The sequence below is a fragment of the Pteropus vampyrus genome, unplaced genomic scaffold (assembly GCF_000151845.1).
Source record: "Pteropus vampyrus isolate Shadow unplaced genomic scaffold, Pvam_2.0 Scaffold29, whole genome shotgun sequence".
Lineage (NCBI taxonomy): Eukaryota > Metazoa > Chordata > Mammalia > Chiroptera > Pteropodidae > Pteropus > Pteropus vampyrus.
Genome location: NW_011888810.1, coordinates 4,946,342 through 4,960,939, shown reverse-complemented (window position 1 = coordinate 4,960,939; position 14,598 = coordinate 4,946,342). Strand labels below are relative to the sequence as shown.

General features: G+C 41.1%; 1 protein-coding gene across 1 annotated transcript in view; it reads left to right on the top strand.

The window, feature by feature from the left end:
- The window catches only part of VAT1L (vesicle amine transport 1 like), a 139,335-nt gene that overhangs the window by 66,708 nt on the left and 58,029 nt on the right, over nt 1-14,598 (top strand). The window contains exons 6-8 of the mRNA XM_011356652.2: nt 1,801-1,904; nt 4,028-4,083; nt 7,780-7,974. Of these exons, the coding sequence (XP_011354954.2) occupies nt 1,801-1,904; nt 4,028-4,083; nt 7,780-7,974 (355 nt within the window). The remainder of the gene's footprint in view (nt 1-1,800; nt 1,905-4,027; nt 4,084-7,779; nt 7,975-14,598) is intronic.

The window sequence follows — 14,598 nt, the reverse complement described above, 5'->3', positions numbered from 1 at the left end:
CCCCACTCGTCACTTTCTGAGCAAATCCTTAAATTAAATGGTCTCATAATACCTTTGTGGCCCTAGACTCCATTCAGTTTCAATTTAATTTTTATTTGTGTAATTATTGGTTAATGCCTGCCTAACGTAAGCTCCAAAAGAGGATAAAACGAATCTATTTGGGTTCACAACTCTATCCCCCAGTGCCTAGTGCCAATGCTAATAATTAATGAATAAATTAATTACTAAAAACAAACAAACAAAAAAAACGCTGGCTTGACTCCTGAGTAACTGGCTTAGACCAGTGGTTCTCAAAGTATAGAGATGGAATCAGCACTATCGGCATCTCCTGGGAACTTGTTAGAAATGCTAATCCTGGGCCCCATCCCAGACTGACTGAATCAGAAGTCGGGGGGAGATAGGGAAGGCAAGTTGCAATCTGTGTTTTAAAGAGCCTTCCAGGAGATGCTGATGCACTTAGGTTTGAGATCCATTGGCCTTATTCTCTAGTTCTGAACTTAGAGGTGGGACTTGAAAGGACATACCTGTGCAGATAAGAACTCTGCAAGAACTAAGAGCTAAGCTGATAATGTTGGAAGAGCCTTTGTAATGGGCTGGATGTTGGACTTGACTTGAGGGTTTTGAAATGGATACTCACGTAAAGACTCAGCTGACATGGGGCTGTCGACTTAGTGTCTGAACCCAAGAGATGTATGTGTAATTACCTGTTTAGTGACACTATGGACACAGCTATTGACAAGCTCTGCAGAGCTTGAACTTTGTTGGGAGATGAGGTTGGGGATAGAAAAACTGAGCTATGTGCTAAGAGAACATAGCACATAGAACAGCCACACTCGGGAGCTCTGTGGGCATGAATATCTTCTCTACAATCTTTGGAGCCTTCTTGTTCTACAGTTCCCTCCTCCACATATCTTCTAGTGGAAGCCTAGGAGATGATCTTTAAATGCATGAGTGAGTGAGTGAGTGAGTGAGTGAGTCAATGAATATATAAATAAATGAATAGAAGAAGGGATCTTCTTCCTAACAGAGTATTGCCTAATAGAGTACTAATGTGGATTCTCTCTAGTCTGGAACCGTCCATTGCTATAGGAAGAGCTTCTCTATTTAATCCTTTTTCCTCTAAGACTATGTTTTAGATTAGACCTGGAGATTAGGTGAATAGAAGTTCGCAAGTTAAATTAACATGCCTTTTTATAGCTTCACCGGGGAAAGAGGTGGAGAGGGAAGAAAGCCAACCCCTAAGAGACTGGAAGCCCTACGAAGACAGAAACATGTTTGTTTGGTTCACCATCTGTCCCCAGAACCTTGCACAGAGCTTGGCACATAACTCAAGCTCTACAAATATGAGCTGCTGACTGACTGACTTATGGGGTGACTTGTGTGGCTGGCAATGGACCAAACACCTCATTTGTCACCTCAATTGATTATCTTGAAAAAAAAAAAAACCATGCTAGTTCCACTTTACAAAGGAGAAAGCTAAGGCTCAGAGAAGCTGCGTGAGGCAGCTAGATACAAACCCAGATTGTCTGTAATGTCCATGCTTGTTCTCCTAGTCCAGGCTGGTTCTCAATATCAGCCACCAGTCAGGTTCTTAGCTGCCTCCAACTTTGTGAAATTCTTATAGTTGAACCCAGGAGTAAAAGTCCACCTTCCAGACTTCTGCCCTATTTATTGCTCCTCTGAGAGCACTCGCTCTTCATGATTCTGGGAGTCAACTGTATGACACACAGGAAGGGAAAGGGATCAACAGTTTGGTCCCTGACAGATTACAGTATTGTCTTTTGTCTCCTCATCATTTAGAATCTCTGCTGAAGGAGTAGACATTGTTTTGGATTGCCTCTGTGGGGACAACACTGGAAAAGGCCTCAGCCTTCTCAAACCACTGGGGACCTACATTTTATATGGTGAGTGCTACATAGTACTGACAAGATGCACCGCAGCTGCTGACAGACGTAGGCTCTGAAAAATGAAGTGTGTTGCTATGTTAGAGTAATGATTTCGGGGTGTTTAATTTTGTAATGTTTATAATATTGCTATTGCCATTTGTCATTTTCAATGATAAAAGTAATGTATGTGCCTATTGTCCTGATATTTCCGTGAATACTTCTCATTCCAAAAGGGATAAAGCCAAGCCAATGTAGTCACTGAGAGGAGACTCGGCCCATGGAAAGTGGCACAGGTGGAAAATACTAATGGCTTCAAAGGAACTTCAAAAAAAATGAAGGAATGAAAGATCAACAGTAGGATAGAAAGGAGTGGCTAAGATATGGGCGTTTTAAGGGAGGATCTTCAATTTTGGAGGTGAAATTACAAAGTTCAGACCCTCTTCCCTCTAAACTACTCCTGTCTGTCCCAATCAAGACAGAAGCCCTGAATGGATGGAGCACAGGTCTGCTTCTGCATCTTGGGTTTGGCGAGGTTTATGAAAGACATCTGGGAGCAGGTTTTCTCCAGCAGAATGAGACCCAGAGCCTCCTTTCCCTCTTCTTCTTCCATAGGCATGTAAACTAATTTAACCATTAGTCGCTAGAAAGTCAAAAAAGCATATCTGAAGCCAGATACCACACTCTAAAGCAGAATGATACTGGAGTTATCAAACATTTGAAATTTTTGGCACCTTTGTGCTCCATAGGTACAGAAAATTGAACTTCAGTTCTGCATAACTAAAAAAAAAAAAAAAATACTTATTTCTCTGCTATTAGCTGAGAAGCTTATCAAAGAGATATTCGAGAGGTGTAAATATTCAAGCATCTTTTTGTCATCACTAGGTCATTATGAAAGCAAGAGAGCGAATAGGCTTTCCATTGCTGGAGGATTTCAGTATTTTTGATAGTCCATTTCAGTATATTTCAAAGTCTTTAGAGATAGACACATAATTTTTAAATTATTACTATTGATAAGAGAAGCTCTGAACAGTGACACGCAATGTGGGTATATTGAATATGTCAATGTGAGTCAGATGCCGATGGACAGTTCATTTATCCTTACTTATTTACTGATTCTAATTTTGCCCCAGTTCCATTTCATTTTGGTGGAATACATCTTGATCACATCACAAGTGTCTAATTTATTATACTGATTACTTGATTACTAAGTAGTCGAAGCCTAGTGCCATGATGCTTGCTGGTAGTCACGACATAAAATTAGAAGCAGTGATTAACTAACTGCCTACTAGTTTACCCAAGCCAAATAATTAAGTTTAAAATATACATTTCTTTTTTCATTCAATAACAATTCCTCCCCTTTTGGAGCGGGGACAGGGAAGGGAACATCTTGAAAAGTCCACTCTATGGTATCTGAACTGTTAAGAATTCTCGTTCACTACCTCTGGGACCATCACAAAGAAGTGTTTTCTTTCTGTAAGAGAACCTTAAAGAACCTTTCCCAACTTCATCTCCCACTTTCCTTCTAAATAGTGCATATTCCAATTAAGAAAGCTCACTCTCTCACACCATGTGTCTCAGGTGTTTTTTACTTTTCTGCCCAGACCTCTTTAGAGCCAACACACTGCTCACACTGTTTCCATGACTTCTGAACCTGTTGCACCCTCATCTGCTCCTCTGTACCCCATTTTTTCATCCATCTAAACTCTAACTCAGGACAACCTCTCCCTACCACTTAAATGCCTGGCCCGGGTTAGAGCCCCAAGTCTCTCACTTGCTCAAGAATCAAATTCAAACCATAAAAGAAGCTCACATAGGAGCCCATTTCTCAGTCACGAAGGACAGAACCAACAAGATATTTCATTGTATTAGGATGTTGAGTTATAACGCATTTTTGCCACATGCCGCATTTTCCAAAGTAATGAAATAGTCTCCTTGAGAAATGTTACTTCCTCTTTGATCCAGTGATATTTAGTTAAAATTAAGTCAACCCAACATCACTCACCCCCTCCATTATCCTCATTTTCCCAGGCTTACTCAAGCTCTTGACAGTTCTAGACCAAACAACTGCCATTCTTCCATGCATAATACGAGATGTTGACTTTCATTAGCAGTTGCTTGATTTAGGAATCTTTCATTTTCAGGTTCATCCAACATGGTGACTGGGGAGACCAAGAGCTTTTTTAGCTTTGCAAAATCAGTAAGTATCCATGCACATTTAATGTACTATGGTGGTGTGGTGATTTGCATGTCGTAAGCTCTTCCATCTTAAGGACATTGACCTAATAGCCTAAACCTTGTTTGTCTTTCATCTTCATCATTTATCTTCAGGGAAGCCTGCATTACCACTCTGCTCACTATGCATGGACAGGACTGTGACTTGGGCTGTTTTTGTCTAAATGAAGCAGAGAGGTGGGAGTGTGAGTGAAACTTCATAAAGCCTTATTTTGATTTCAGCAGAGATTGCATAAGTGCTTTTAATCATTGGTCGAAAAGAAACTTAGCATTGGTGCATTTTATTTGCTCCATCAAGAGGCCAGCCTTTTAGTTTGGCCACTTTCTCACCAGGCTTCTGCAGCTACTTGAGATTTCTCTGTATCCTTATCCTTTTGAGTTGGAGATACAAATGGGACCCTGTAATTTTAGCAAACTCCTGGACTGATTTTTAGACTTGGGAAAATTTGTGAACCACTGTCTTAGATAATCGTGCTCTGAACACAGTGGTTACTTTGTCTGCAAAGAAAAAGCCACACCCCTGGGCATTCACCCCATCATGAATCTACTCAGATCTACCCATTCCCACCCAGTGCTACACTTGCTAGAATTAAATTAATTTGGGCTTGAACTTCAATTTTACCCTCTCTCCCCTCAACAATAGGAGATTGCTGCTTCTCATAAGAGCTTGCTTTTCTCTTCTCTCCTCCCAACCTCCTAAGCAGCCAGTGCAGCATTGATGATACACTCACTTTGCAAGCATCTTCTGAGTCTACTTTTTGTGGCTCTGTGTCAGATACCAGGTATCACAGTGAAAGAGACAGGTGTATCTTAGGCCCTTGTGACTTTTACACTCTAATGAGGGAGACAACTGAAATATGTAAAACATATTAATAACATGATCATAAATAGTCATTAAAATTCTGAAGGAAATAAAAATAGGATGCTGAAATAGAAAAGGGCAGGATGGAGTAAAGGCATTTTGAATAGAGTGTTCAGGACAAGCTGTGATAAGAGGTTTAGAATTCATTCTAAGTGTGGCTCCACGTGCCTCCTAAGTGTCAACACTGGCTGACAAAGGCTTCATTTCCAAACAATCTCTGAATCTGGAATGATGAGTACTTCCTGCCCCATGAGATTAGAATTAAAGGAACTCTATTTGCATTTAAACTTTACAGTTCAGGTCCAGGATCACCTTAACTACAGAATAAATAGGGAGCAAGAATGGAGTCTAATGAAAGATGCTGTCTGGAGCATGTCCCCTGAAGATGGTCTTTGTGTTGCTGACAGCTGCTTTGTTGCCGTGGCTGTAATTAATGTGATGCCGACAGCCTGCTGTGGGTAACCAAATTGGTCACAAATTACATACAATTATAAAAAGTGTTTTCTCTTTCTTTCCTAAATGCACGATCACAACACACAGTGTTAATGAAATAATTGCAGGGTGCCCAAGTTTGGTGAAGGCGCTCACAGAAACACGGCCAGAGTGGAGGTTGAGATTTTCCTGCTCGAAACAGGGGTGACGATTATCAGAATGCTTTACAGTTGGAAGTCAAGAATGAAGACTGTTCCCTTTCAGAGACCTGGTCTGACACTGGTTGGTCAGTTAGTAGTAAACTGAAGATAGGACATGCCAAGAAGTGGAATGATAGCTTGGTTCTGGAAGTTTCTAGAAAGGAAATTTTCTCTGTACATTCATGAAAGGCTAGAATTTAAAGACATCTTTGGAATCATACAGGCATTTCTCACTCAGCTACCTTAATTATGTTCTACCTAAAAACTCCCACGGAGCTTGTGCACACTCTTTGTCAAATGGTCCGCTTGCTTTTAGAGCACGATGCTGATGATAATAACAGGTGAAGTTAATATTAGAGAGCAGCCTGGCTCCAGTCACTCGAGTGCTATTCACTAAATCAAAACCCTCCCTTCCAACTTAATATGATAGTGAAAATAGTTTATATTTACAGTGCACCTACTACGTGTCAGACACTGAGCTAAACACTTTGTGCGTATTAACATTTATTCCTCACAATGGCCCTATGAGGCACAGTTGGGAAACTGAATCCAGAGAGGTTAAGTGACTTGCCTAAAGTCGCACAGCTAGTAAGTGGCAGAACTGGGATTCAAAACTAGGCATTTGAAACTAGGACTCACTTAACCACAACTGTGCAGCAGTTGTAGATTCAGCAAGCCTTCATTTCACAAATATTTGTTGAGGGATTGCAGATACAGTTTCAATCAAATTATTAATCATTTCTCTACCTTTGCTTTTGGGGCAAGTAGCCCGGGGCCAAATACTTGGCTCTCCTGGAAGTGACCTTCAGGCCTTTGGGAAATGTACATTGGTACAGAATTTTGTGTGTGAACCTTACCCTGGTGTTCAGCCTGTCTTTCTTGTACTTATTTTCCTAACAATACAATTTTCCCACTTTAAAAAAATTTAAAAATTCAAGATCTTTACTCTTTGAATCTCTCTAATCCTGGAAAGAGGCAGGATGGATGTAAATAAATAGAGCAATAACACAAGTATTCTCAGTGTTCATAAGTGCCCATCATATTCCTTGTTGCCTTCTCTATTAAACTGCTATTAACCATTTCACCTCTCAGAACTCTCCAGAAACTGGAAGTTTGAATTTCTAAATTCTACCTAGCACTAAAGGAAATACAATTAAATCAAAACAAAGCAGTTGGATAACCATTTCTGTAGTTTATTAATGGATTATTTACTTATTTTTATGTCTGATGCGGGGAAACGGGAGACTGGAAAAGAGGCAGCCATAGTTGCCAGTTGTGTGTCTCCCATGGAGGACTTTAGTTCAGAGTTTTTCAACTTTCGTCATATTGACATTTTGGGTTGGACAGTTCTTTGTTGCAAGGAGTTGTTCTGTGCACTGTAGGATGTTTGCAGCATCCCTGGCTTCTACAAATTAGAGGCCAATAGATCCCTCCCCTATAATAAAAATATCCCCAAACATTATCAAATGTCCCCTGAGGGCAGGGGATGGGGTAAATCTGACTAAGTCCTAACACTACGGCTTCATCCCTCCGTCATACTGTTCCTTCCTCCTATGTGACACTTCCTTACTCTTTATCTGATGTATTTCTACCCACCTTTCCAGCCTTGTCATTATTCCCCACTAGAAAGCTACTTCTACAGTTAGAGTCATCACCCCTACTGTGACCTTATGATTGACACTTTGCAAAATTCTCTGCCACCCTGCTCCCTTCACCAGCCCTATCACCACCACCACCACTGTTCACTAAGCCAAGTGCTTTACGCTAAATTCTCCCAGGAAAACATCCAAGATGATATCTTGTCACTGCAGCTGAGTAAAAGGAAGCACAGAGAATAACAGGGAGCATGTTGTAGAGCCAGGATTCAACTCCAGAGCTGATGATCCTCACCTTATGCCTCAGTGTCCCAATTCCATGTGGCCCAGTGATTGTTTTGTAAGGGGTGTTCTCTCCCACCTCGATCCTGAGCTCTTCTCATGAGCATACTTGGTTTGCTTTCCCATGCGCTCGCAGCAGTGCCTAGCCAAATAGATGCTTTTTCACACCACCAGGGCTACCTCTTGCCCAGCTAGAATCTATCCAATTGCAGCCCCATTCTCTCCCCCACAATGCTGAGAACATGGCCTGACACTGAGTCCTTGTAACCTGGCGCCTTCTCTCCTTCCAGTGGTGGCAGGTTGAGAAGGTGAACCCCATCAAGCTGTACGAAGAGAACAAAGTCATCGCGGGATTTTCCCTTTTAAATCTGCTCTTCAAACAGGGTCGTGCAGGGCTCATTCGAGGAGTGGTGGACAAGCTCCTAGAGCTCTACAACCAGAAGAAGATCAAGCCTGTCGTGGACTCCCTATGGGCCCTGGAGGAGGTAAGAATGGTGATTTCTCCCAGCAAATCATCTCTTCTTTTTAGTGCAGTCAGGTTTGGGCAGCCAGATACAATCTTTGACTAAACAATTTTTCTCCAGGTTTCTTTGTTTTAAATGAGGTTTCTAAAAGTCCTTGTCCCATATGTGCTCTTTGGATGTAAGAAATACATTAAGTTCCCTAACAGCCTCGCCATACCATTTATACCATGAACCCTTACCAAATGGATGTATACGATTCACCTTGGTTTTAAGAGAGCGTGTATATTGTTGCAGCATCATTTATATCATCACCTTGTGGGTATATAAGAGATTGAGGTCTGAGCAAACAATGGCTCAGAGTTGAAATGATTTGTGTGCTAAGCCCAGATGCCTGGGGCCCCTGCCGTGTGTTGTTAGCTGTCACGATGGGCATTGTAATTATTGATGCATTGCTGGATCTACACTTGGACTGAGTGTTTTCATTAATTGATCTGTCAAAAGTTCTACTATTTGAAACCATTCCTTGATCATGAAAAAATTGAGAACCCTGAATATAACCTTTGAGGATACTAAAGCATGAACCGGTTGTTTTGATCCAGGTGGGATGTGCTAGGAGGAGGCAAGGTCTAGAAAATCCTTCAGCAAGGGAAGTTTGGGACATTTGGGAAACCAGTCTTGATAGCTACCTGTGAAGTGAAAATGAAGAGATGTGGCCTAAGTTTCAAGAGGCATTTCACTAAGAAGTCTTCCTGAGTCAGGATTTTTTTTTTTTATAACCTTGGCTTCAGGGAGCCGTGAAACCCCTGAGGAATATTTTTAAATATGTGGGAATGTGTCATTTTTTGTTGTTGTTTGTTTGTTTTTGCATTTTGCATGAGTGGGTACCTTATAGTATGAATACTTTTTTGTACTTTTAGGAGCCATGGACACCTTCGAAAAACTTAACACACACAAAGGTCTGTGGTCCAGACAGTGGGGGTCCTCCTGGCAAGAAAGCTGATGCTATTTGCCTAATGGACTAGGTTGGCCAAAAACCTATGGTTTCCCTAAGCACAGAAATCCTCTCTAAAAAGCTTTATGGGATTCATTGTGTAACCTAATAGGATTGGTCCTGGATCTATAGACTATACCTACCTCTCTGATACTGCAGTATCGCAAATGGTCTTAAAAAACCCAACTACCAAAACTTTGTTTCTTATGATAAAAGAAATAAATGCTTATTGTAGGGAACTCCTACACCAACCAAAAGCGTAAGGAAAAAATAAATTGCAAGTCCATATTCTAGAGATAGATAACATCGTTAACATTTTGGTTTGCTTTCTTCCTGTCTTCTTTCTATTGCAGATGCTCACTGTGATTCAATTTATTGCTAAATCAAATCAGATAATCATTCATTCCTTCTCCTGTGTAATTTCCAAGATGGTTAGCCTATCATTATATTTATAGAAAATGTTTTTCATTTAATGAATCAGCCATTTGTATGGTATTCACTGCAGTGTCTCAGTGCAACAGAGTACAGCTAGACTACAAGGTTAATGGGTTCTCAGTGGTCAGGGAAGAGAGAAAACTGACAATAGTCAAAACCAGGGACAAGCGATGAACTTGACCATGAGGAAAAGAAGAGGGCTTATACTTAAACTCGGTGCCCAAAAGAGGTTTAAGCAAAGGCTGAAATCCAAGAGGGATCCATTGGCCCAGTGGTTTCTTATTTTAGTACTTGAAATCAGTTGTTGGTTACAATGGTAACTGAATCACCAAATATGTGTTCATTCACTACTGTGTGCCTAACACTGTGCAGATGCTGAGGATATAGTGGTAAACAGATGGCCAAGTTCCATGGGTTTCATGGAATTTATATTCAGAGAGGTGGAGAGGGGCAGAAAATACTGAAGTGAACAAAAATAAGCAGGGTATTCATCAATTGTAATAAGTTCATGGAAGGAGTTAAATTAGGGTATGTGTTGGCAAGTAAGTGGAGGGGGAGAAATTTCCATAGAGCAGTGTTGGTCAACCTCTTTTTCATTATTACCCCCATATAAAGAGAATTTTTAGACTTTTTTCCCCAAATAACCCCTCCATGAAAATTTAATACCATAGGTATACCATCTATCTATATTTGTTTATCTGCCTATCATCGATCTATCTGCTTATGTCCTGTATATACATCTGTGTTTTATACATCCAAAGAGTGAGATTTTTTCACCTCCAAGAATCAATTTTTACCTCTTTTGGGGTAGGATCACTCCCACTGAGAATGCAATAGTTGAGCTGGGACATGAAAGAGGCAAAAAAACTGGAAGAAGAGCATGCAAGGGAGAGAGACCCTCAAAAGCAAAGGAATAAGGAAAGAAAGATCTTGGTGGACTCAAAGAATGAATATGTGGCCAGTTTCCCTGGATTGTTGTAAGCAAAAGAGGGACTGGTACAAGGAAAGGCTGAATAGATTAGCAGGGGACAGATGGAAATGTGAGTTTTACTTTAAGTTCCATGGGAAGCTGCTAAAGGGTCAGGGCCAGCAGGTGCCACATTACGTTCCTAAGGGTATTATCCTCAAGGGAAGAAGCAGAAATTGGTAGACAGGGTCCCAGACTCCAGCTGTGAAAGTCTGATATTCAAAGATCTCAGTCCAGCTAAAGAATGGGAAGGGGGCACTAAACTAAGCTCAGCTTTCATCAGAGAGGGTCTGACCAGGCACAGCTGATGCATGTAAGGCGGCTAGGGGAAAGTGGGGCTCCACATATTCTGGAGCTAAGTCAGGACTGACTCAAGGATTGAGGAGACTGAGGATTGGCAGAGTGAAGGTTCTCGGGACCCTCACTGACTGGAAATGAGAAAGCTAAGGCTGGCTTAGTTGACTGAGTAATGGATCACATACGAGCAAGTCAGAATTTTATACCAAGTGCTTTCCAAATTCACCCAATTCCTTTTATCTCATCTCGTGGCACTGTAGCCTAAGCTGGACAGACAGTGTAAGGAGCTCTTGACCAGCCCCTCACTTCCAACTTGCCCTTCTACAGGGCATTCTTGATCCAGTTGCCTGTGTGAACTTATCACTACCTGACCTAGATGATGTCCGCCCTGCTTAAAATCCTCTGTGATGTGCCACAGAACTGGGAACACTAGTCTAAATTCCTTTCCCAGGCCTGTACAGCCCTGCCTCGTCCTAACTCCTGCCTCTCTCATTAACCTCATTCTGTCCACCTTGCTTCCTTTATCCAAGCATTAGAGGCATGCATGCCTCTGGTCCTTGACCCCACCCAAGCCTTCCCTGTCTTGGGCTTTTGAACCTATTGCTTCCTTTCTTTTGAACATTCCTCCTCCAGATTTTTAGAGCTACTTACTTCACATCATTATGCCTCAGCTTCAGTGTAACCTATAAAGAGAGGCCTTCCCAAACTCTACTCCTGAAAGTAGCGACCCACATAGCCATACCTGCTGAGGTCATCCTCTCTCCTTTTATTTTTTTGATTTCCTCCATTGTATTTATTACTCATTAAAATTATCTTGTTCATTCAGTTGCCAACTTGTTTAGACTCTTGTATTCTTTTCACTAGAATGTAAACTCTGGATGAGGAAAGCCCCTGACCATGCTGTTCAAGACTCCAGTGTCTGGAATGGAGTAGATAATTGATAAACTAGTAGTATGTCAGTGAATTAATGAATCCAGGTATAGAAATACAGCTACTTGGATATTTTCTATGTTTAACACTAAATATTTTTGAATGAATGCATGAATGAACAAGCTATACTAAAATAGTATTACTGTAAGGTGACTTGACACTATTGATATTTTGGCTGAATGATCCTTTGCCATAGGGAGGACTGCCCTGTGCACTGTAGCATGTTTAGCAGCATCTCTAGCCTCAACTCACTCGATGCCAGTAGCACCCCCACCACCAGCTGTGGCAATAAAAAAATCTCCAGATATTGTCAATTGTTCCCTAGGTGGGACAAGAGGGAGGGGTAAACTTGCCCTTAGTTGAGAACCACTGCTTTAAAAGAAGCCATATTGGTTAAGACAGTCACCAGAAACCTTAAGGAATTATAGGTCCCCATAGTGGGCTAGTCGTCCATGTAGGGGAGATAGGCATCTGCTGCCTGTTTGCCAACAAAAGGAACCGTAGCCACTCGTCAGTAACGCCCACCAACTTTCTGAGGGTTCTTTCTTGCAATATTTACAGACATCTGTTTAGAGCTCCAGTTAGACCAAACTTGGCTGTTTATCAAGCCCACGCAGCTCTTCTGGGTTTGAAAAGAGTAGAGCATGCTTATTAATTGTGAATCTCAGAAGGAGGACTGTAATGATTTTCCCCCTCCTCCTTGGTAAATGATTTCATGAAATTGCTTTTTCAGGCCAGCGCTATAACTTCATCTCCGGAATATAAAACCCATAGGGATTAAAAGAAAATTTTCTTGGGTTCTCTCAGCCCTTAAACTGAAAGATTTAATAATACCAGAGATGATTAGGGTTCCTTTTTAGCCATCTGTCTTTGACTTTATTGTAAATTTAATACACAAAACAGAGTAGATAGGCTGCAGCCACAGTTTTCCCTCCAGATATTAAATGTACAGCTGTGCATTAAATTGGGAAAAAGTTAACCTCTCTAAACAGCTCAGAGATGGGAAAGGGATGAAAAATACTGGCATTTGTCAACCAAGCAGCAATGATATTATTGAGCGCCTACTGTGTGCTAGTCCTATTTTAGAATGTCAAGTCTATAGAAGTGAAAGATCACATGTTCCCTGACCCTTGAGTTTATGATTTAGTTTCTGAGACAACTCTAAGACCTATAAAACAATTAGAGAAAAACTTAGGGTTTAATCATGGGGTGTTGGTTTCAAGTGCAACTGGATTTGACAATGAGAGAGAATAATGTTATGGAAGAATAACTGTTCAGAGATGTTTTTAAGAATGAAGTGGGGCTTGGCTGGAACTAGAAGTATATAAATTCTTCAGATGACGTTGAGGTTAAAAAGCAATGTATTACAAGCAGCGGGGAGAATGTGAACGAAATCACAGAAGTAGGAGTGAATATGGGGCAAGTGGGGTTGAGAGATCTAAGGTAAACAAAGCAGAGGTTACTGACTGAAGAGAAGAGAAAATAAAGTTGGTTTGGCATATGGAGTCAAATCTTGGAGGCCTTCACTGCCAGGCAGAGCAGGTGGAGTCAACGTTCTGAGTGAGGAGACAGCTGTTAGAGAGCATGGCTTAAAGAATATAAGCCACTTGATCCTTTCAATTCCCAAAAGCCCATCCTGGTCCCAAGTATGACACTAGACAGATTCATGCCTGGACTATAGAGTTGTGGCCCCTGCTTAAAAATGTATTTTCCCATCTGCCATTTAATAGTACACAGAAGGCTTGGTTATAAGATGAACTATGTCCCCTTTAAATTTATATTTTGACGTCCTAACCCCCAGTACCTCAGAATATGCTTGTATGTGGAGATGAGCTCTTTAGAGAGGTAATTAAGTTAAAATGAGGCCTTGGGGTAGATCTTAAACTCACTTGACTGTTGTCCTTATAAAAAGAAGAAATGAGGACACACAGAGACACACCAGGGATGTGTGCACAGAGGAAAGACCATGTAAGGAGGCGGTTGCCATCTGCAAGCCCAGGAGAGAGGCCACAGAATGAAACCAGCCTTGCCAACACCTTTATCTTGGACTTCTAGCCACCAGAACTGTGGGAAAATAAATTTCTGTTGTTTAAAGCCACCCAGTCTGTGGTGTTTTGTTACACCAGCCCTAGCAAACTGATAGAGAGCTGCACGGAGATCTTGGTAATTGTAAAATCTTCTGTTAAAGGCATTGTCTGCAGTATTTTACAACATTATTTACATAAATGTCTGTGATTACACTTTCTAATATGGTACTACTAGCCAGCCACGTGGGCTATTTAAATTTAAATTAAGTTCAATTGAAAATTCATTTCCTTAGTTGTACTAGCCACATTTCAAATGGTCAATAGCCACATGCAACTAGTAGCTATCATATTGGACAGTGCAGAGATAGGAAAATGTTCCCATCATTGCAGATATTCTGTTGGAGCTGGTTTATGACATGATGTCATCCTTCTATTCAAAGGTAGGAAAACTGCCTACCTAGCAATCTGGCATGATTATCTTTTAGTAAATTATATTAATTATGCCCTTCCTTGTATATCTCTCTTTGCCTTGGCTACAGTGAAGTTCACTGCCCAAATTCAGTCCATTATTTAAGTGCCTCTAATCCCTCATTATGTGTCCACTGCATTTGCCTTCATGTTAATAACTGTGGTTTAATTATATGTGTGTCTTTCATTCTACGTCATCGTGAAACCTATATAGAGTTAGGTATGTCTAAAAGAATAAATGAAGGAAAAATAATGTGAGCTTGAAAGGGACCCTTATCTGTCCCAGAACAAGAGAGTGACTGGATCAAAGAAAGATTAATGTTGAACGGGAACAGGGAGGGCGGAATGACCCAAGAGACATGGCTGGGTGTGGGTGACTGTCATTTTAAAGAAGCTACAGGCTTTAACTCTAGGAGCATTCTGGGAAATTAGGAGAGGTTAAAGCCAAGTGCTGGAAAGAGATGCCCAAACCCAAACTCAGAGGCAAAGACAGAGAAACCATGGAGAGTCCCATTTAATCACAACATGAC